General features: G+C 41.5%; 2 protein-coding genes across 3 annotated transcripts in view; one reads left to right on the plus strand and one right to left on the minus strand.

The window, feature by feature from the left end:
* Positions 1-9,340, plus strand: part of wwox (WW domain containing oxidoreductase) — a 1,112,408-nt gene extending 1,103,068 nt beyond the window's left edge. For both annotated transcript variants that reach the window (XM_059993260.1, XM_059993262.1), the window contains one exon: positions 7,181-9,340. In XM_059993260.1, the coding sequence (XP_059849243.1) occupies positions 7,181-7,369 (189 nt within the window). In that variant the 3' untranslated portion in view covers positions 7,370-9,340. The remainder of the gene's footprint in view (positions 1-7,180) is intronic.
* Positions 9,341-9,486: 146 nt separating this feature from the next.
* LOC132407024 (transcription factor Maf-like) overlaps positions 9,487-21,453 on the minus strand; it is a 495,242-nt gene continuing 483,275 nt past the window's right edge. The window contains exon 3 of the mRNA XM_059993264.1: positions 9,487-9,666. Coding sequence (XP_059849247.1) covers positions 9,636-9,666 — 31 coding nt within the window. The 3' untranslated portion in view covers positions 9,487-9,635. The remainder of the gene's footprint in view (positions 9,667-21,453) is intronic.

Here is a 21,453-nt window from a genome sequence, read left to right on the forward strand (position 1 = left end):
CGCAACTTGATTAAGGATGGTGCAGGGCTTCAAAGAAGTTTCTTCATTCAGTAAATCTATCATTTTAATTTGCAAACTGCCTTTACAACAACTTACAGATGTTTGACCCCTGACAGAGCAGTTACTGCTGCAGTCAAACAGGAATCACTGTGGGGAAAACAAGCTTGAGATTCTTGCCACATAATCTTTTGAAATACAGTCAAGATAAACGTGTACCTGCTCTTGAGCATATTTCTCCTGCAAGTGTAGAGTTCCAGTGTATGGTTAACTCCCAGTCCCATTTATTGAGATGTATAATGTGTGCATAGCTGGTGCACATATAACGTTTCCTCACAAATTAATTCATGTCTGTCAAGAATCCAGGTGCATTTTGAGCCATCTGCCATAGTCTTTCAGGAACTTATTTTTTATAAAAAGCAAACAAAGGTTTTTCAAAATGTAACCAGCTGTAACAAGACAAATGTTCCCTTCCAAGCCGTGATTTTTTCAGTTGAAAACATTCCTTTGTAATGCAGAACTGGAGTGCCAGTGTTCTAATTAAATACAGATATTATAGTTATTGAGAGTCAATTCTTCAGTAACACTACTCCACAGTATCAAGTCTACAATCAACCCATCAAAAATGCACAGCATGGATTCAAACCAGAGTGGAAATGTGCCTGGATTTCAGATCCAGTAGAGGCTGAACGAATGCAGTAAGTATTGCCACATGAAGGATATCCACAGTCTATCCTGGCACCGTCCTGTTTGTGGTTGAAGGGCAGGAATCCTCGCACAATGCATCAGTTGTCTGGTCTTGGTTGTTTCTTTTTGTTCCTCATTGTATATTGAACCATGTTGTAAATTCAACGCACAACAGATCTGGCCATGCTTGCCCTATCTACTATTGAACTGCCTATATCTGAGACAGGTGCCATGTTGAGGGCAAGATGCAACAATTAAGATGTGCTTTTAGACTCACGTGGCACTCTCTTTTCCTGAACTGTAAAGACTAATATTATGTGGGAGAAGTGGCAACGATTAATGGGCAGTAGCCTCCCCAGCATCGAGGACAACTTCAAAAAGCAATGCCTCAAAAAGGCGGCATCTACCATTAAGGACCCTCTTCAGCCAGGGTACGCCTTCTTCTCATTGCTACTATCGAGGAAGAGGTACAGGAGCCCGGAGACACACACTCAACATTTTAGGAACAGCTTCCTTCCCTCCGGAAAACTAACCATATACACTACCTCACTGTCCTTTTTCTCTCTTTCTGCATTACTTATCTAATTTAATTATATATATAATTATTGTAATTTATAGTTTTTTTCATTATGTATTTCACTGCACTTCTGCCACAAAACAATAAATTTCATGACATGTGGCAGTGACGTTAAACCCAATCCTGATTCTGATTCTGGAAGCAAACTCCCAATAAGTAGCTGCATGAGGGAGCTGGTAAGCTGTTTTTAACTAACTTGTATTGAAAGATAAATATTTGCAAATGCACTAGAGGTAACGACCCTTGGTGTTTCTTAAAAGGTGATGTCTTATTTGAAAGAGCCAATGGGAAATCGGTCTAAAACCAAAGCATGCCATTTCCGACAATGCCCCTCACCCCCTGTCACCAATGAATTGGATTTAAAATCATTAATTTAATTTGTATTTAGACCATAAGACATACGAGCAGAATTGGGCCATTTGGTCCATCGATTCTGCTCCGTGATTCCATCACGGCAGATTTACAATCCCTCTCAACCCATTCTCCTGCCTTCTCCCAGTAGCCTTTGATGCCCTTACTAATTAAGAATCTGTCAACCTCCAAACTAAATATGCCCCATGACTTGGCCTTCACAGACATCCATGGCAGAAAATTCCACATTGTTCAACTCACAACCTTCAGAGGTGAGAAGGCTACCAGCTGAGCCAAAGGTTACACCATATCATGTTTGATCTGGTGTAATTTCTTGAATCAAAAGTTACACCATATCAGCCTGACAATAGTATTCAAATTTCAGGCCAAAGATACTTTACAAGCAGAAACTAATCGTTACAGAGAAATCATTGCCTCACTGACAGGCTGTCTGAGTTTTAGTACGGAACAGTGTACAGCAACATCATTAGATCATTGACAGCTCTAGCCAGATTTTATTTTTCTTAATAATTTCTGTTAGCACAGAAATCAAGTAGCAAAAAAGTGCCCTTGCATTTTTCATTCTCTCTCTGTAACAGATATTACATCTGACACAGCAGCTGTAGAAATTTCTACTGGAGTTAACATTACCCCATCCACCTTCATCATTTTAAACACATGAGCTGACGTGGTGGGTGTCTGGAAGGGGTTTGCATCTGTGGTGGACAATGCAGCTAACTCTAAAATCTACCTTATTCATGGCAGGCACACGTTCACACTCACACACTCATATACACAAACAAGCACACATCCAGAGCAACACACAAAATGCTGGAGGAACTCCCCAAGTCAGGTAGCATCTGTAGAAATGAATAAACTGTCAATGCTTTGGGCTGAGATTCTTCAGATCTGGAAAGGAAGGGGGAAAATGCCAGAATACAACCTACCCAAGCTCTCCCAGAAAGAAGTCCCCAGCCCCGTAATAAAGAGCAGGCATTCCACTGGAACAAATGCAGAATGGTGGAGAAACTCCGGTCCTGAGGAGGGGCCTCAGGCCAAAATGTCAACCGTTCATCTCCCTCTGTCAATGCTGCCTGACCTGCTGAAGTTCCACCAGCATTATGCTGTGTTTGTTCCTCTAGATTTCCAGCATCTGCAGGATCTCTTATGTTTAGGAATTTTGTTAGAATTTTTTTAACCTCCTAATGTTGTTTTGCAAGGAAGGATTTTTTTTTTAAACAGACACACACACACACACACACACACACACACACACACACACACACACACACACACACACACACACACACACACACACACACACACACACACACACACACACTCTGCAGAAACAATGATCTTAGCTCAGTAATAAAGAATAAGATATTTGTTTTTGTCTTCCCAACCTTGTTTCACCATAAATGATTAAAAACAACAGGAGAACAAAAACACAAGAAAATCTGCAGTTGCTGGAAATCCAGAGCAACACACACAAAATGCTGGAGGAACTCAGCAGGCCAGGCAGCACCTATGGAAAAGAGTATATGGTCAATGTTTTGGGCTGAGGCCCTGCATCAGGTCCGATGAAGACTCTTGGCCTGAATCATCGGCTGTTTACTCTTTTCCATAGATGCTGCCTGGCCTGCTGAGTTCCTCCAGCATTTTGAGTGCGTTGATTAACAACAAGTTAGGATTTCAGCTGAGGTATACTGTAACACTTCTCCTGCTTGTGAAATACTTCCCTTCAACTCTCCCTCTTGTATCTCTCAGGTGAGGTTACTAGGGATGGATGGATGACAGCAGTGTTTCAACATGATCCTTCATCCATCACATTCTAGGGTACATTTAATGGACCAGCTAATCCTTCAATGCCTATCAATTTTGCCTGCTTTTATTTTACATTGCGGCAGTTAATTTAGAATATCGATATAGAATTCCGAAATGTTAATGGAGGACCCTTGTGTTTTATTTATGCATTAAATCATTCCTCCATGCTCTGAGGTAAAAATGAAGCAATACAAAACTGCTCCTGTCTCATTACAATATAGTGAGTGGACTCATGTTGGTATGCTCCCTGTAAAGGGTCCTGCAGCACAATCCAAAAGTCAGAACCTGAATTCAATTTTATTTATTTATTCAGATACAGCAAGGAACAGGTCCTTCAGCCCTTAGGAGCCATGCTAGCCAGAAACCCCCAATTTAACCCTAGCCTAATCACGGAACAACTTACAATGACCCCTTAACCTGCCAACCGGAGTATCTGTGGACTGTGGGAGCAAACCAGAGCATCTGGAGGAAACCTACATGGTCACGGGGAGAACGTACAAACTCCCTACAGACAGCAGTGGGAAGTGAATCCGGGTCACTGGTACTGTAAAGCATTGTGCTAAGCGCTACACTACCTGGCCGCCCGCCGTGCTAGCTGGAAAATTTAAAACAATTAGTCAGCAATTAACTATCATCTTAATGGTCATGAACTACTTATTTGGTTCTCAGTGACTTTAGTGCATAGATAATAAACCTTGGTCTTGCCAACAATACTTGGGACAGCACAATAGTTAGCATAACACTATTACTGTCTGTAAGGAGTTTATACATTTTCCATATGACCACGTGGGTTAATTGGGTGCTCTGGTTTCCTCCCACATTCCAAAGATGTACAGGTTAATTGGTCACATGGGTGCAATTGGGCAGCTCAGGTGCTTTGGAACAGAAGGTCCTGTTACCATGCTGCATCTCTGAATTAAATACACACATAACCTATATAGCTACAGCATTTTATCTTTTTTGTGCTTACGGTATTGAACATATATAAAGGATCTTTTCAAAGTTTGTTCTTTACTTTCCTGACTTGTTTATATTGGCAGACTTTCAGCTGAAGCTGAGAGCGAAACCCTGGCTGACCATTAGTTCTGCTGCTTGGCTGGTACATAGGAGGGATGATTGATAAGTTTGTGGCCTAAGGTAGAAGGACTCAATTTTGCAACGTAGCACATTTATTTTTCAACATAGTCCCCTCCTACATGTACGCACTTAATCCAGTGGTCGTGGAGTATACGGATCCCTTCTCTGTAGAAGTGGGCCATAGCAGGGGTGATTGATAAGTTTGTGGCCTAAGGTAGAAGGAGATGAGTTATACAGCTCTCGTTACATGCATGTGCAGTTCAACTGAGTGAAAATGCAGAAAATTTGAAGTTAATAACTCAGCTCCTTCTACCTTAGACCACAAACTTATCAATCACACCATGCTGTGGACCACTTCTGAAGGTCCAAGATGCTGACTTCTACAAAGAAGGAATCCATATGCTCCACAACAGCTGGACTAAGTGTGTAAATGTAGGAAAAATAAATGTGTTAGGTTTTCTAAAACTGACTCCTTCTACCTTAGGCCACAAACTTATCAATCACCCCTCGTAGTCCGGATACACAGAGTTTATGAAAGGAAGCAATAGAGCCGTAACTTGTATAACTTCTTACCTGAACTCACTGACCTAGGACCACCACTGAAACAAGGACAAACAATGAAAGAACCCTGGAAGGGGAAAGGAACAAATCCACTGATGAATTAACTGCCTGGTGGCATTTCATTATCTACATTTATATACAAAGCATGGTCTTTTATAGGAACTAACTACTTATGGAGAACATCCTTTGGGCATGGCTATCAACATTGTTAAATCTCTTCAAAAGGCATATAGGGGCAGAGGTTCTTCCTCGGTTAGGTGCAATACATAAGCAATACTACTGTACATATACTTTGTAATTCCCTTGTGAAATTCAACTCTACTGAATGTCTTGGAGCAGACTTTCTGAAGCTGGGTTTAATGTTCATGCATATCCAGTCAATGTTTGGTGCATCTGAGGATGACTAACCCACTCTGTTTGAATGCAGGGAATCATGCAAATATAACTTCTCCAAAATCCACTCAGGTTAGATCCCAGTCGCTGAGTGATCTCCCCCTCATGCAAATCTGTGTCCTCAACATTACTGTGTTGCCACTCCTGTCCCAATGGGGAAATGGAACACAAATACTACGCTTCTAACTCCACTTGATTGTTACTTGGGAGCCCTGGTTGATTTTATTAATTCTGCTTTGGGCTTTTCTCCCATTCCTTGGAGATGGGTGGAGTCTCTGTTATAACTTGGCTTAATGACTTGGTAATAGGTTTCCTTTCAAAGTGTATTAAATCATACTTAACCTCCTGCTGGATTTTGAGACAATGCTACACAATGACGTATATGCAGCTAAGATGTCTGATGCAAGTTACAGTATGTCTTTTCAAACATAGACCATACTTTGCCCTGACACCTTCTACATTGATCAATCACACGTGAACAATCCAACTTTCAAAACTGGAAGAATGAGAAAAACCCGTAATGCTCAGAGCAATAATGCCATCTTTGAGCTATCAACTTGTTATTGTTTTTAGATATGTTATCCAAAAGTTCCTTTTAAGCAACAACACCCTTTGATTTAGGTATCCAATTTGATAGTTTAGTAATCAATTGGTCTTATAATTTCTGAAGCTTTTCTGCTGAAGTATGTGGGGACAAATATTGCATCAGTGTGCTGGTCATTAAATGCCAGCCTGGGGCTAGCTATAGAGTGAAATTGAGTGGGAAGGGTAATGTACAATAATACAATCAACCTGGTTTTCTCTCTATCAGGTTAAATGGTTAGAAAAAGGCTTCGTTATAAGGGCACAATCCTCTTTGTGTATTTTCCCTCACTTGGCTCTGCTCAGGAAATGCTTTACATCCAAGAGCTCTCCCACCATCACAGTGCCAACAACCCCCAGTACACTTAACCGTGATTTGACTTCTGCTTTCTTTCTTTCCAACAGCCAGCCTGGCTTCAAGCTTCACCACTGAATAAGTAATCTTTTTAAAGGGTGTCTCAAAGATAGTGAAGAAAATAATTGATCTGTGCATATCCCGTAGGGACTGCATTGCAAAAATCCTTGAAGCTGCAGAGTATCTTTGTTCTACAAAACCTGCATTTGGTGAATAAGATACCATTGGCATAGTTCAACTGCACTACCATTTGCATCAAGAAAACAGCGTAAATAGAATGAGTTATATCTCTCATTGTAGTGCAATCATTTCACTAAAGCCTGCCATGAGGTAAATAAGCCAATCGTGCTTATTGCTTGGCTTATGCAATGATTCCTGTGTGGGATGAAGCTTAGAATAGTTGGGTTATTCTCTTTGGTGTGTATATACTTAGACAATGCTCAATCACTTAAGTCTTCCATGATCCTTGCAGATGGTAATTTTAGCAAAAATCATCAATGGACTTTTGCACGATTAAATCAACATGATGAAAGGGGAGTGGATAGATTTGGCACACACTTGCACGTTGTGTGATTGTATTTAATTAGAGTGCCTTAACTGAGTTTTGCTTTGGCAGAGGTTTTTTTTAAACTTCGGTACTGTCAGAATAAATTCAGCTTCAAAGTTAAAAGCCATATTATATTGTGGGAGATAAAACATGTTTTCATTGAAAACCCTTAATTATCAGTAATGTTTTAATAGGTATTTATCTTGCATTTTGTCCTCTTTTCCAGCAACAGGGAGCAGCCACCAGTGTTTACTGTGCCGTTGCCCCGGAGTTGGAAGGCCTGGGAGGGATGTACTTCAATAACTGCTGCCGATGCCTGCCGTCGCAGGCGGCCCAAGATGAGGCATCAGCGTCTGCCCTGTGGGAGCTGAGCGAGAGGCTGATCCGCGAGCGAACAGGCAGCCCCCCTGAGTAAAGACAGCCCGGTTTCCGAAGCTGTGAATCCAGTACCTGTGCAAGAGGAAACTGCCACCCTTTATCATTTTCTTTTGCTCTCATTGTCTTTCTCTCGTTCACTAGTTTCTTGTCAATATTGTAAGATTGATTGCGCTCCAAATAAAATTTAACCGTTTGAAACATGCTGCTGCAATCTGTCTGTGCCCTGTTAAAGAATAAATAAGATTTTACAAACTTCGAGGACATTTAATATTTAGAGCAGTCTGATACAGAGCCTCATTGCCAATAATTGGTACTAATGAATAATTATTTATAATATTTAACATAGTAATAAAACTGATTTCATATATGTACATTATGTATGTGAAAGCTGTTACTGTTCATTCCTTAAAAGGTTGATGATTATCAAGGAGCCAGTGCCTTAATCCTGGTCTACTGTGGTTATGTTGGAAGTAGCTTTTAAATTTCCTTATTCGACAATTAGTTTAGTTCTCTGATTAATGCTAATCCTTGCATAGCTCCACATGAGGCATTCACTTAGTTCCAATTATCCCACCTACATTTGAAAGGATCAGCCACTATGTGCTATTGGATGAGATCCCTCCAGTCCATAGTGGATCATTTGGAGATTCAGTAGCAAAATCAGATCTAGCTGATTTTCTTCCCTCTCTAATTTACCCCCTTCCCTTCCACGAGTTGAAGCATCTCAACATCACCACACAAGTGGTGCTTAAAGGTAATGGTCCAATTCAGACCTACAGAAAGCAAAGAATCAACTCATTTTCAATATTCGTGGGTAGAAATTAAATAATGGGGAGGAAAACTAATATCGGAGATCTTTCTACTTAATACAATTCCAAGCAGCATCCAACACCCACATCTCTATAAGGATTCCACCATTCATTGAATCACCCATTCAGCAATAACACTTAAAGTGCAGATCCCATCGAATTACCAAAGGGTGACAAAAGCAAAATACTGCAGATGCTGGGATTCTGAAATTTAAAGAAAAACAGAAAATGCTGGAGGTACTCAGCAAGTCAAACAGCATCTATAACAAAGGGAAAGAGAGATCTCCAGATTCGATGACATAGTGACAAAAAGATTGTAACAGTTATGATAATCTTAGTTGTCTTTCAATCTTTACATTTTCACCTGACCTGTAAGCATATCCAGCATTTACTGTTTTCCACTATGATAATGGCTAAATGCACTCAATTGATCATGATAGGCAATGCTATTGTTTGCTCAAATGAGACTGTTAGATATTATTCAGTCTTGTTGATGCTAAAATGTAACCTTGGACAGTCAAAGGAAAAGGGATATATTTATAAATGTGATATTAATGACTGGTAAGCTGTTGGGTTTCAATGTGCTAGTTTTTCCTTTTTTTTGAGAAGCTTCTAAGACCCAGAACAAATACTGGCATGCTAAACCCCACAACAAACCTTCACTTATAGTTAGATATTCATCAATCCTTCTTTTGCTGAGATTGAAATATTATTATTTAAAAAACCAACATAATTTCTTTTAAAACCTACAGTCATCTCTGTATCGATGTGCTAGTGATGCAAAGTCTAGTGGGCTGGACCATCTCTCATTTACCTTGACCTATTTGCAATCCAATAGACTAATAGGGTGGCCTCGGAGTCTCCTTTTGTGACTACCCGTATTCTAACGTCAATCACAATTACTGTGAGAATCGGAAGCACTGTTGAGATATATGAATATATCAAAGAAGCCTACGTATATACACAGGGTGACATCAGCAACTGTGGGACTGAGATCAAGGAGGGTCAGCAATTGCCTCAGCTCGTTCTTCGTTCACAGATTAAGACTGCTTCGCCGATGCACAGTTTTTTTAAAGGTTCTTTTTCTTTGCTCAGTTTTTCTATTTTTTAAAATAAGTAATGCCAGCATCTTGTCAGTTTTGTGTTTCTTTTCTGTTAAATACTGTCATTGTCTTTTAATCAAACATCATGCGTGTATGTAACGTGTATAAATTTTTGTATGTGTGTGTGTACATGTGTGTGTGTGTGTGTGTGTGTGTGTGTGTGTGTGTGTGTGTGTGTGTGAGAGAGAGAGAGAGAGACCTGAATGAATAGTCATCTTCATTTGTTCTTTGCTGTCCTCTCTTAAAGAAAAAAATGAACGAGGAAAAAAACTAAACTAGCCAAAGGAGTCTTGAGAACGTTGCTGCGATGGTTGACTTTCTCGTTGCTTATTCTTTCTGTCTGAGGTTTTGTGCTTTATGGCGGACTCTTGGGCCGCAGGGAAGTTCCGATCTAAGCAATCAGCATTCCAGCATCATGTTTTCTGCGGAGAAAAAACAATAGACGGTAAGTGCAGTGATCAGCAGACCCGTGAGGATGCTTCTCGTAACAATTAGAACAGTATTCACAATGATACAACAGCAATAACATCAAATTTCCATTGAACCTTCATTCTTATTTAAGGAGGGAACACCCTTACATAGGAGGCAGTCCAGACTGGGTTGACCTGAGGTATGTAGTAGTTTTATGAGGAAAGATGTGTGCACTGTGATCACTGGAGTTTGGAAGAATGAGAGGTGATCTTATTGAAGGATATAAGATTGGGCAGGGAATGAAGTGGGTAGATGCAGAGTGCATTGTCCTTCCTGGGGAATCCAGAAAAGTGAGGCGTGCATTTCAGAAATGCGATGGATATTCGAAGGAAATTCTTCTCTCAAGGTGTTTGTGAACCTCTGTCACCCTCTGCCGAGAGAGCTGTCATTCAAAGTTGAGATAGGTGGATCTTTGTTCTACAGAGGTGGCAAGAGTTCCGGTGATCAGGCAGGAAAGAAAAACTGAGCCCGAGATCAGATTAAACATAGTCTTATTGAATTGTGGAGAAGGGTTGATGGACTTGGGCTTCTGCTTATTTTTCTTATGCTCTTATCATAAAGCATTATTCATGATGCCTCATAGAAGCCATCAAACAAAACTAGCACACATGCTATACAGAGAAATCTGTTAATGCAGGTGACCAATGATGGACATCAGTGATGACACAGAGAAAATTCTGGAGGAACTCAGCAGGTCAGGCAGCATCCATGGAGAGAAATAAACTGTCAACATTTTGGACCAAGATCAGGGTCTCAGCCCAAACTGTCAATTACTTATTTCCCTCCAAAGATGCTGCCTGGCTACTGAGTTCCTCCATTGTTCCTTGTGTGTGTTGTTCAAGATTTTCAGCATAGAACATAGAAATCTACAGCACATTACAGGCCCTTCGGCCCACAATGTTGTGCCGACCATGTAACCTACTTGAGAAACTGCCTAGAATTTCCCTACTGCATAGTCCTCAATTTTTCTAAGCTCCATGTACCTATCTAAGAGTCTCTTAAAAGACCCTACTGTATCCACTTCTACCACCATCACTGGCATTGCATTCCATTCTCTGTGTGAAAAACTTAGCTCTGACATCCCCTTGTCCCTACTTCCAAGCACCTTAAAACTATGCCTCCTTGTGTTAGCTATTTCAGCCCTGGGAAAAAGCCTCTGACTATCCACACGATCAATGACCCTCATCATCTTATACACTTATAGCATCTGCAGAATCTCTTGTGTCATAGATCTCAATAAAATTCATTTCCCAGATGCATAATTTGTTGGCAAGGACTATTTGTTGTCTAACACTAAGTGTCCATGAGAAGTTGGTCTTGAGTGCCTTCTTTTTTTTTTCTGGTGAATGGTCTGTAGTTTCAGGATCTGGACCCAAACAGGATGAAGGAATGGTGATGCATACCCAAGCCAGGATCGTGTATGACCTGGACAGAAATCTAGATGGAAGTGTTCCCATCCACCAATTCAGAATCAGAATTCTGTTTAATATCACTGATAAATGTCATGAAACTTGTTGTTTTGTGGGAGCAGTACAGAGCAAGACATAAAAATTACAGTAAGTTACAATAGGAAATAAATATACAAAGTTAAATTAAATAAGTAGTGGAAAAAGAGAGCAAAAGTAGAGGTAGTATTCATGGGTTAGTCATTGTCCTTTCAGAAATCTGATGGTGGAAGGGAAGAAGTTGTTTTTGGAACAGCTTCTTATCCTTGTGGGTAGAGATTGTGAATTTGAGCAGTGCTTGGTCAGATTGTATTAGAGACAAAACATATGGTAAGAAAGTATTCAAGACAGAATTCCAGAGCTAGGAGAAAGCAACCTTGGTGGAGCAGTTAATATTTCGATATCTATAGGGCAAGAAATTAATTTCTTTGGGGAGAGAGTTACAGTGGTGCAAGAGAAAAAAAACCCAAAAGGCCTGTTGCCTCCAAAAATACAGTTAATTAGCTAACTATCACTATTGTGGTTGGGTCTCAGTGTTAGTGAGGCTGTGGGTAGCCAGGTTTTGGATGTGGTGAAGATTTTTTTAAGAGGCTGGGGATGGGAGCAGTGAAATCTATAGAGAGCACTGAAGCATTACAATGCAGTAATAAGCATTAGGTTTATCTAGTCTATGCTGAGTCCCACCTACCTACACTTGGCCCATAGCCCTCCATACCTCTCTCATCCATGTACCTATCAAAACCTCGCTGAACAAAAGCATCGAGGAGCCCTGAAGCAGCAGTTGATCTGTAGAGGAGCTCATGGAGAAAGTGGTATTGGTATGAAGGGAATTGAAGGTGAAGATTAGAATTGCAGACTGAAGAAACTGTGACTGTAAGTGATATTACTTTAAAATGTTTTAATGGGCTTTGTAATAAAGCTTAAAATATGTTTTACACCACATAATGAAACAGAATTTATGACAGGACACGATATTTGGCAGGCCGGTGTGGACTGGGTGGACTGATGGTGGGTCTATTTATCTCTCTCTTCCTCTCTCTCTCAGAAGTGAATTTCAAGTTCCTGGGTGTTAGTATCTTTGAGGACCTAACCTGGTCCCAACATATGGATGCAGCTATAAAGAAAGCAAAACAATGGCTATATTTCTTTAGGAGTTCAAGGAGATTTGGTATGTCACCTAAAACACTCAAAGATTTCTACAGATGTACCAGGGAGAGCATTCCAACTGGATGCATTGCCGCCTAGTATGGGGGAGTGGGTGAATGGGGCTACTGCACAGGATTGAAGCGAGGTGCAGAGAGTTATTAAATGAGTCAGCTCCATCATGGGTACAGGCATTGTGGTATCAAAGACATCTGCAAGGAGAGGTGCCTCAAAAAGCCGGTGTCCATCATTAAGCACCCCTACCACATGCCCTCTGCTCACTGTTACCATCAGGAAGGAGGTACAGAAGCCTGAAGGCACACACTCAGCGATTCAGGAACAGCTTCTTCCCTTCTGCCATCCGATTTGTGAATGGACCCATGAACACTACCTGATTATTTTATGTTTTTTTGCCCTAATTTAACTATTTTATATACATACGATACATATACTTACTGTAATTCACAGCTTTTTTTAGCTAGAGGGTGGCGAATCTGTGAAATTTGTTGCCACAGGCGGCAGTGGAGGCCAAGTCATTGGGTGTATTTAAGGCAGAGATTGATAGGTATCTGAGTAGCCAGGGCTTCGAAGGTTATGGTGAGAAGGCGTGGGGGGGGGGGGTGGGGTGGGACTAAATGGGAGAATGGATCAGCTCATGATAAAATGGCAGAGCAGACTTGATGGGCCGAATGGCTGACTTTTGCTCCTTTGTTTTATGGTCTTATGGTTATCATGTATGGCAATGTACTGCTGCTGCAAAGCCAATACATTTCTCGACATATACCAGTGATATTAATCCTGATTCTGACGTTCTGGGCTGATGGTGGGTCTACTTCTTCCTTTTTTTTTCTCTCTCTCTCTATCTCCCTCTCTCCCTCTGTGCCTGTCTCTCGTTACTAATGCTAGGTCTAATATTGGAGTAATCTCCAACACATTAAATCTAAAATGTGAGTTTCAGCAACACTTCCTGTATTAAAACAAATTCAATTTTCACGAAGGATTGTGATGATACCCCCTTTTAAAATGATAAACTATTGATTTTCTTGTGATTTTGTATTCCCATTTTAAGGTGTTTAAAATGTATGACATCAGGCAGAAATGGATAAATTAACAGCAGTGGACATGGTCATTAAATGCACTGGCTCAGCAATATTTTAATTGTAGTTATTGGTCTGTTAATTCAGCTTGGTTTCCCCAACAAGTCTATTGTACTTGATTTAAACCATTTGTAATATTGAAAAGATGTGTGTATCCTGGAAGAGAACGATTAAAAAAGAATTAGAATTTATTTTATGACAATGATATTTAAGAATTGTATTTATTTTATTTAAAGGTCCTTCAGGGCAAACGAGCTGCATTACCTAGCAACCCACCTACTTCATTCTCCCCTAATCATAGGACTGATTAACCTGCTAACTGGTACATCATTTGACTATGGGAGGAAACCACAGAAAACCCACATGTTCACTGGGAGGACATACAGACGACGTCCGAATGAAACTTCGAACTCTGATGCCCCGAGCTCTATTAGTGTCGCGCTAATTACTGTGTTACCATGACGCCCCAATTTTCCGAAAAGAATTGTGAAAAGCCTGTTTGTCTCTGTGCACTATCGCAAAACCTATAAGACTGTTGGTTCTTTTTTCTTTGAAATCCAACTGTTTGTCTGTTGAAGTTGATGAAGGCATCTGCGACAGATTAAATGTCACATGTGAACAAATCCTGCTATATCTCTGCAGCTATTAGTGAGGTTTCAGTTGCCACTGTTATGTCTTTTTATGGAAGATAAATAAAATTCCAGAACTGAGATGAGGGAGATTTACCCACACCTCAGGAGAAAGCAGCTCTTAACTCACACAGTGGGTGTCTCCATCTTTATTTGCAGTACCTGTACAAATTGACCATACTGTGACGAGATGCCTTTTTAACCCTTTAAATGCTGATGCCTGAGGATGGTGGAAACAGGTGAAACCAGGCAAGCAAAAGGAAGTCTGCAAATGCTGGAATTCCAAAGTAACACACACAAAGTGCTGGAGGAACTCAGCAGGTCAGCCAGTGTCTATGTAAAAAAGTAAACAGTCAATATTTCAGGCTGAGACCCTTCATCAGGACTGAAAAGGAAGGGGAAAGACACCAGAATAAAAAGATGAGGGGGAGGGGAAAGAGGCTAGCTGGAAGGCTGATAGGTGATAGGTAGATGGTATAAGTCAAGGGCTGGAGAAGAAACTATCTGGTAGAAGAGGAGAATTGTCAATAGGAGAAAGGGAAAGGTGGGGGGGGGGGTCCTGGGAGAAGTAATACGTAGGTTAGAAGAAGTGAAAGATCAGAGTGGAGAATAGAGAACTGGGCAAGGCTGTTTTCATTCTATTCCTAGTAAGATGTAAAGATCCAGAAAGAACTTTGAAACTGAAAATGCAAAATTCAGAAAATGTGGGAATTATCTATTTAGTATGTTGGTTTGAATTTCAAAACTTGGAAAATACTAACTGTCATGCTCACTATCTGGCCAGTGGATGCCAAATGCTGATAGTGTAAGTATTTCATTAACGTTATAGGTATTGTGTTTAGCTCTAATTCTCGTAGAGTCAGAGAGATGTACCACACAGAAACAAGCCCCTCTCAGCCCATTGACTCCACGTAGACCATCAACTTCCCATTTAAACAGATTGTGCATGAGTCCCATTTTTAATTCTCCACACATTCTTATTAACTACCAGCAAATTCTATCACTCCCCTACACACTAGTGGTGATTCAACCTACCAACTAAGAACCGATAGTGGACTTCAGAAAGGGCAGGAGGAGAGAACACATACCAATCCACACAGAGGGATCAGAGGATGAAAGCATGGCGAATTTCAAGTCCATGGATGTCAACACCTCTGAGGATCTAACCTGGACTCAACATATTGATGCAGCTAAAGGAAGACACGACAGTGGCTATATTTCATTAGGAGTTTTTAGGAGATTTGGTGTGGCACCAAAAAGACTCAAAACTTTCAACAGATGTACCATGTTGAGCATTCTAACTGGCTGCAACACCATCTAGTATGGGGGAGGAGGGGCTACTGCAAAGGATCGAAGTAAGCTGCAGAAAGTTGCAAACAGTCAGCTCCATCATAGGCACTGGCCTCCATAGTATACAGGAACAATGCCTCAGAAAGGCTACACCCATCATTAAGGACCTCCATCACCCAGGAAATGCCCTCTTCTCATTGCCATCATCTGGAAAGAAGTACAGCAGATGGCTGAAGCCACACACACAACCATTCATGAAAAGTTTCTTCCCTTCTGCCATCCTGCATGTATATATATATATATATTGCTGCCGCAAAGTCAACAAATTTCACAACATATGCTGGTGATAGTAAACCTGATTTTGATTCTGATTCTGACCTGTGTTTCTTTGGGATCAGAATCAGAATCGGGTTTAATATCACTGGCATATATCATGAAATTTGTTGTCTTTGTGGCAGCAGTACATTGCAACACATGATAAAAGAAAACCATAAATTACAGTAAGTATATAAGTATTAAATAGTTAAATAGGTTGAGCAGAAATAGAAATTTAAAAAGTAGTGAGGTAGTGTTCATGGGTTTAATATCCATTCAGAAATCAGATGACAGAGGGGAAGAAGCTGTTCCTGAATCGTTGAGTGTGTGCCTTCAGACTTCTGTATCTCCTTCCTGGCAGTAATAATGGGAACAAGGCATGACCTGGGTGATGGGGGTCCTTAATGACGGATGAGGGGGGAAACCCATGCTGTCACAGGGAGAACATGCAAGCTGAACACTCACTGTACCTGAGGTCAAGATTGGATCTATATCACTGGCACTAGAGGCAGCAACTCTGTCAGCTACACAACTGCACCACTATTTTTTCCCTCTCCCTGAAAACAGCTTCTTTATTTTGAGCACGCATGGATAATCTGCGTTTAGAACACCCCACTCTGGTCTCGGCCTGGAGGTGGACTAGTCAAAGGGCCTGGAGATGGCTGACCTGGCACCTGAAGGTAGCAGCTATCTCAGGTGGCTGAGGTGAGGAACCGAGCAACGCGGGGTGGGGGTGGGGGAAGGGTCTACCACTGCAGAGACACAGACCTTGCATTTATAGTGAGAGGACCAAGGTTTATAAGGGACCTTTGGGGCAACTTCCTCACACAGTGAGTGGTGCGTGCGGTATATGGAGCGCACAGCTGGAGAAATAACAATAACGACATTTGAAAGCGATTTGGAGAAGTGCAGTATATATGCATATATATGGAAAGGAAAAGTTTGGCAGGATTCAGGCCAATAGGCATCGATAAAAACTGGTCAGTGTCTACAGGAGACATGCCAAATTTCTTAGTCAGCAAGGACTAGTGGGATGAAGGGCCCTGTTTGCACGCTATATCACTCTGTCACTCCTTGACTCTCCCTACAACCATGAGCCCTGCACCTGAGTGGACTGGAGAAAGCACACAAAAACTTTGGTCTTCTGGTCTTGCAAACCTGAGGTTTTCAGTCTGTAAGTGTGAAGAGCAGAAAATAGCCAGTTTGATCGCAAAGAAACAGAAACCCCCTAGCCAAAACTTTGGGGTGGCAGGCAAATGGAATTATATTGAATTGGACAACAGAAACACGAGGAAATCTGTAGATGCTGGAAATTCAAAACAACAGACACAGAATTCTGGTTCCTTTCCTTGGGAGTCCGGAAGTCTAAGCTGGGTGAGAGGGAGGGAAGGGGTTTATTTCGCTCTTGTTGTTTTTGTTGCTTCTTGTGTTCTGTGTTGTTCTGCCATGCATAGTGGGCATGCTGTGTTGGCACCGGATTGTGTGTTCCCACTTGAGGTCTGTCCCTTGCATAACTTTAGGTGTGTTGGTTGTGAATGAAAATGACGCATTTCACTGTTTGTTTTAATGCACATGCGATAATTCTGAATCATTCGGCCCATGTGACTCGTGCCAACATTATTTCTCACCATAGCCAGCTCCTTTGTGACCTTACCCTAATTTTCCTTTTCAAACCTCCTTTTATTTCACCACAGCGCATGTAAAGGTATCCCTGCTCTCGGCCTCGTGTGTAAATGCATCGGATACAAGTAAGCCCGAAAGCACAAAAGAATGTAACTTTACAGCGGAGATTTTCCCAGTCCTCATAACTGCCTCATTTGGATAGTCAAGATAGAAACGTAAAAAGTGGCATGTAACTTCAACCTGACATTCATTATGAGGGATGATTTTTAAATTCTAGCCGAAAGGCTGTATTAGCTACAAACTGAAGACAGGGAAATGTGTTCTCTCCAAGCAGAGCAGTTATAAACCTGTCGGGGTGTTATGGATGCTCAAGTGACAGAGAATATTGCCACTATTTGCTGAATATTGAAGGAGGAGAGCTAATGGTGTACAACATATAAACCTGCTGTGACTATCATCCATCTGTCTATGAAGAAGTGAATAGTGGCAGACTCTGATAAAATGAATTTTTAGCAGGTTTAAATCTGGTGAATGCCTCTTTAGAAGCTATTGTCGACCATTAACTGTGGTCAGGCAGAAAAACATTTCAGCAAAAATGAACACACACACACACACACACACACACACACACACACACACACACACACACACACACACACACACACACACACACACACACACACACACGTGAGCCTGTTATCCGTCTAATGGAAGTTAACCCTTCAAAGAGATTACTTGTTAATTACAAGCCTGTGCTGAGTTTGCAGGTAATGACTGGAATAGTGTTACCCTTTGCCCCAGAGCCCAGGGGGGTAATGTTGTGGTGCCAACCAACCACAATTTCCACGTGATTAACATTCAGCAGTCGAAGTGATGTGGGGTGATCTCATTCTAGGCCCGGATGTAGAAAATTCACAGAGAAACCAAGTATGGAAACAGACGGTACAGACATTTCAAACTGCTTTGTCCATGCTGACAATTAACCACCCATTTACACTAATCCGCTAATCCTACATTCCATTTATTTTCATCAACACTCCTTAGAGACCTCTGGGCCCCTTATCTAAGAAAGGATATGCAGACATTGGAGAGGATCCAGAGGAGGTTCTCAAGAACAATCCCAGAGATGAAAGGGTTAATGTCTGAGGATCCTTGATGGCTCTGGACCTGCAATTGCTGCAGTTTAGAAGAATGAGTTGTGGGTGGGGTGGGTGTCTCATTGAAGTCTATTGAATGTTGAAAGGCCTAGATAGAGTCGACATGGAGAGGATGTTTCATATAGTGGGGGAGTCGAGGAGCAAAGGGCACAAGCTCAGAGTACAAGGATGTCCCTTTAACCCTTTAAAACAGAGATGAAAAGGAATTCCTTTTACCAACACACAGTGAATCTGTGGAATTCATTGCAATGGACGGCAAGAGAGATCAAGTCATTGGGTATATTTAAAGTGGAGGTTGATCAGTTCTTGATTAAATGTTACGAAGAGAAGGCGGGAGAATGGGGTTGAGAGGTCAGACATGAATGATTGTGGAGCAGACGAATTCTTCTCATATGTCTTATGGTCAGATTCCACACACCAGGAGTAATTTACCCAATTGGCCTACCAAGCCACATGCCTTTGGACTGTGGGAGGAAACCGGAGCACCCGGAGGAAACCCACGCGGTCAAGGGGAGAACAGACGCTCCTTACGGGCAGCGGCAGGAAGTGAACCTGGGTCGCCAGTACTGTAAGTCATTTTGCCAACCACATCCTTGAGATGTGGGAGGAAACTTGAGCAGCCAAAGGAATTCCACATGGTCACAGGAAGAACATGCAAACCCCACATCGACAGGACTGAATCCAGGCTTCTGAGGCTGTGAGGCAGCAGCACTATCCACTGAGCCACTCTTGATCCGGGCTGAAAACTTTGTCCGAGTTTCTTTCACACTTTATCTGCCCCACCTCGATCATGTCGATAATGGGTACCTGTTTCCAGGGATGAAATATCTAAAACTAGAGGGCATACATTTAAGGTGAGAGAAGTTGCGTTCAAAGGAGATGTGTGGAGCAAGTTTATTACACAGAGTGTTGAGTGCCAGCCTTGGCTGGTTTTGGAGGTAAATAAAATAGCAGCATTTAATAATTTCTCAGATAGGCACGAGAACGTGCAGAGGATGGAGAAATATGGACCCTGTGGAGGCAGAAGAGGTTACATTTATTAAGACATTTAATGACTAGTTGTGAGCTGAAGGTCCTGTTTCTATGCTCCCTTCATCCCAGCTCATTTACTGGCTACCTCCCCTGCACCCTTCAGTCCAGCTGAACAGTCTCGACAGTAAGACATAGGAGCAGAATTAGGCCATTCATCCCATTAAGTCTGCTCTGCCACTCCATTTTGGGTGATCCCAGATCCCACTCAACCTCATTCACCTGCCTTCTCACCATATCCTTTGATGCCCTGGCCGATCAGAAAACTATCAACTTCTGCCTTCGATATACGCACGGACTTGGCCTCCACCGCAGTCTGTAGCAGAGCATTCCGCAGATTTACTGCTCTCTGGCTAAAAAAAATTCCTCCTTACCTCTGATCTAAAAGGTCGCCCTTCAATTTTGAGGCTGTGCTCCCTATTTCTGGATACCCCCACCATAGGAAACATTCTCTCCACATCCATTTTATCTCGTCATAGAAACATAGAAAACCTACAGCACAATGCAGGCCCTTCGGCCCACAAAGTTGTGCTGAATTTGCCCCACCTTAGAAATTATTAGGCTTACCTATAGCCCTCTATTTTACTAAGCTCCATGTACCTATCCAAAAGTCTCTTAAAAGACCCTTTCATATCCACCTCCACCACCGTTGACGGCAGCCCATTCCACGCACTCACCACTCTCTGAGTAAAAAGCTTACTCTTTCAAGATTCAGTAGGTTTCAATGAGATCCCTCCGCATTCTTCCTAATTCCAGTGAGTGCAGGCCCAAAGTTGCCAAATGATCCTCATATGTTAACCCTTTCACTCCTGGAATCATCCTCATGAGCCTCCTCTGGGCTCTCTCCAATAACACATCTTTTCTGAAATATGGGGCCCAGAACTGTTGACAATACTCCAAGTGTGGCCTGACTAGTGACTTATTAAGCCTCAGCATTATCTCCTTGCTTTTGTGTTCTATTTCTCTTGAAATAAAAGCCAACATTTGCAACATGCTTTACCACAGACTCAACCTGTAATTAAATTTCAGGGAGACTTGCACAAGAACTACCAAGCTGCTCTGCACCCCTGATGTTTGAACCTCCTCCCCAATTAGATAATAGTCCACACTATTGTTCCTTTTACCAAAATGCATTATCATATATTTCCCAACACTGTATTCCATCTGCCACCTTTTTTGCCCATTCTTCCAATTTGTCTAAATCCTGAAATGTCAATATCCATTTCTTGACCTCATAATCTACTTCATTGTGATCTTGTCCTTAACTGTTTACCTGCATTTCACTTTTTTGTAACTGTTACATATGAAGATTGTGGGCATGCTATGTTGGTGCCAGAATGTGTGGTGATGCTTGTGGGCTACCCCCCGTTATCCTTGCGTGTGTTGACTGTTGACATATATGATGCGTTTCACTCTATGTTTCGATAAATCTGAATATGAATCTGAATCTGTACTCTGTGTTGTCATTGTTTACTATGTTCTACCACAAAAAACTCTGTAAAGATTTGATCTGTATGAACAAAGGTCTAAGTAAATTTTATTATCAAAGTACATAGAGTATATGCCACCATAAAAAAAACCCTGAGATGCATTTTCTTGTGGGCATACTCAATAAAACTATAGAGTAATAACCATAACAGAATCAACGAAAGACCACACAACAGGGACATGCTTTTCACTATATGCGCCAATAATAAATTAAATCCAGTTCTGATTCCTTCCACAGACTCTGCCTGACCCAGTGAGATCCTCCAGCATCTTATGAGTAGCTCCTTCTATGCCTTATTTAAACATCTGTCTAAATGCTTCTTTGGCATTTAGGTGTTCCAGATATTATCCACTCTCTGTGAAAACCTGATCCCCTTTAAACTTCCTACCACTCACTAAGAACCTTGCCCTCTTGCTTTTAACCAGGAAGGGGACTAGATGTTTGGCTAAGATTTAAATTCTAGAGCCTGCAGTACAGCAACACGGTTATAGACAATAGACAATAGGTGCAGGAGTAGGCCA

The sequence above is a fragment of the Hypanus sabinus genome, chromosome 17 (genome assembly GCF_030144855.1).
Source record: "Hypanus sabinus isolate sHypSab1 chromosome 17, sHypSab1.hap1, whole genome shotgun sequence".
NCBI classification, from domain to species: Eukaryota; Metazoa; Chordata; class Chondrichthyes; order Myliobatiformes; family Dasyatidae; genus Hypanus; species Hypanus sabinus.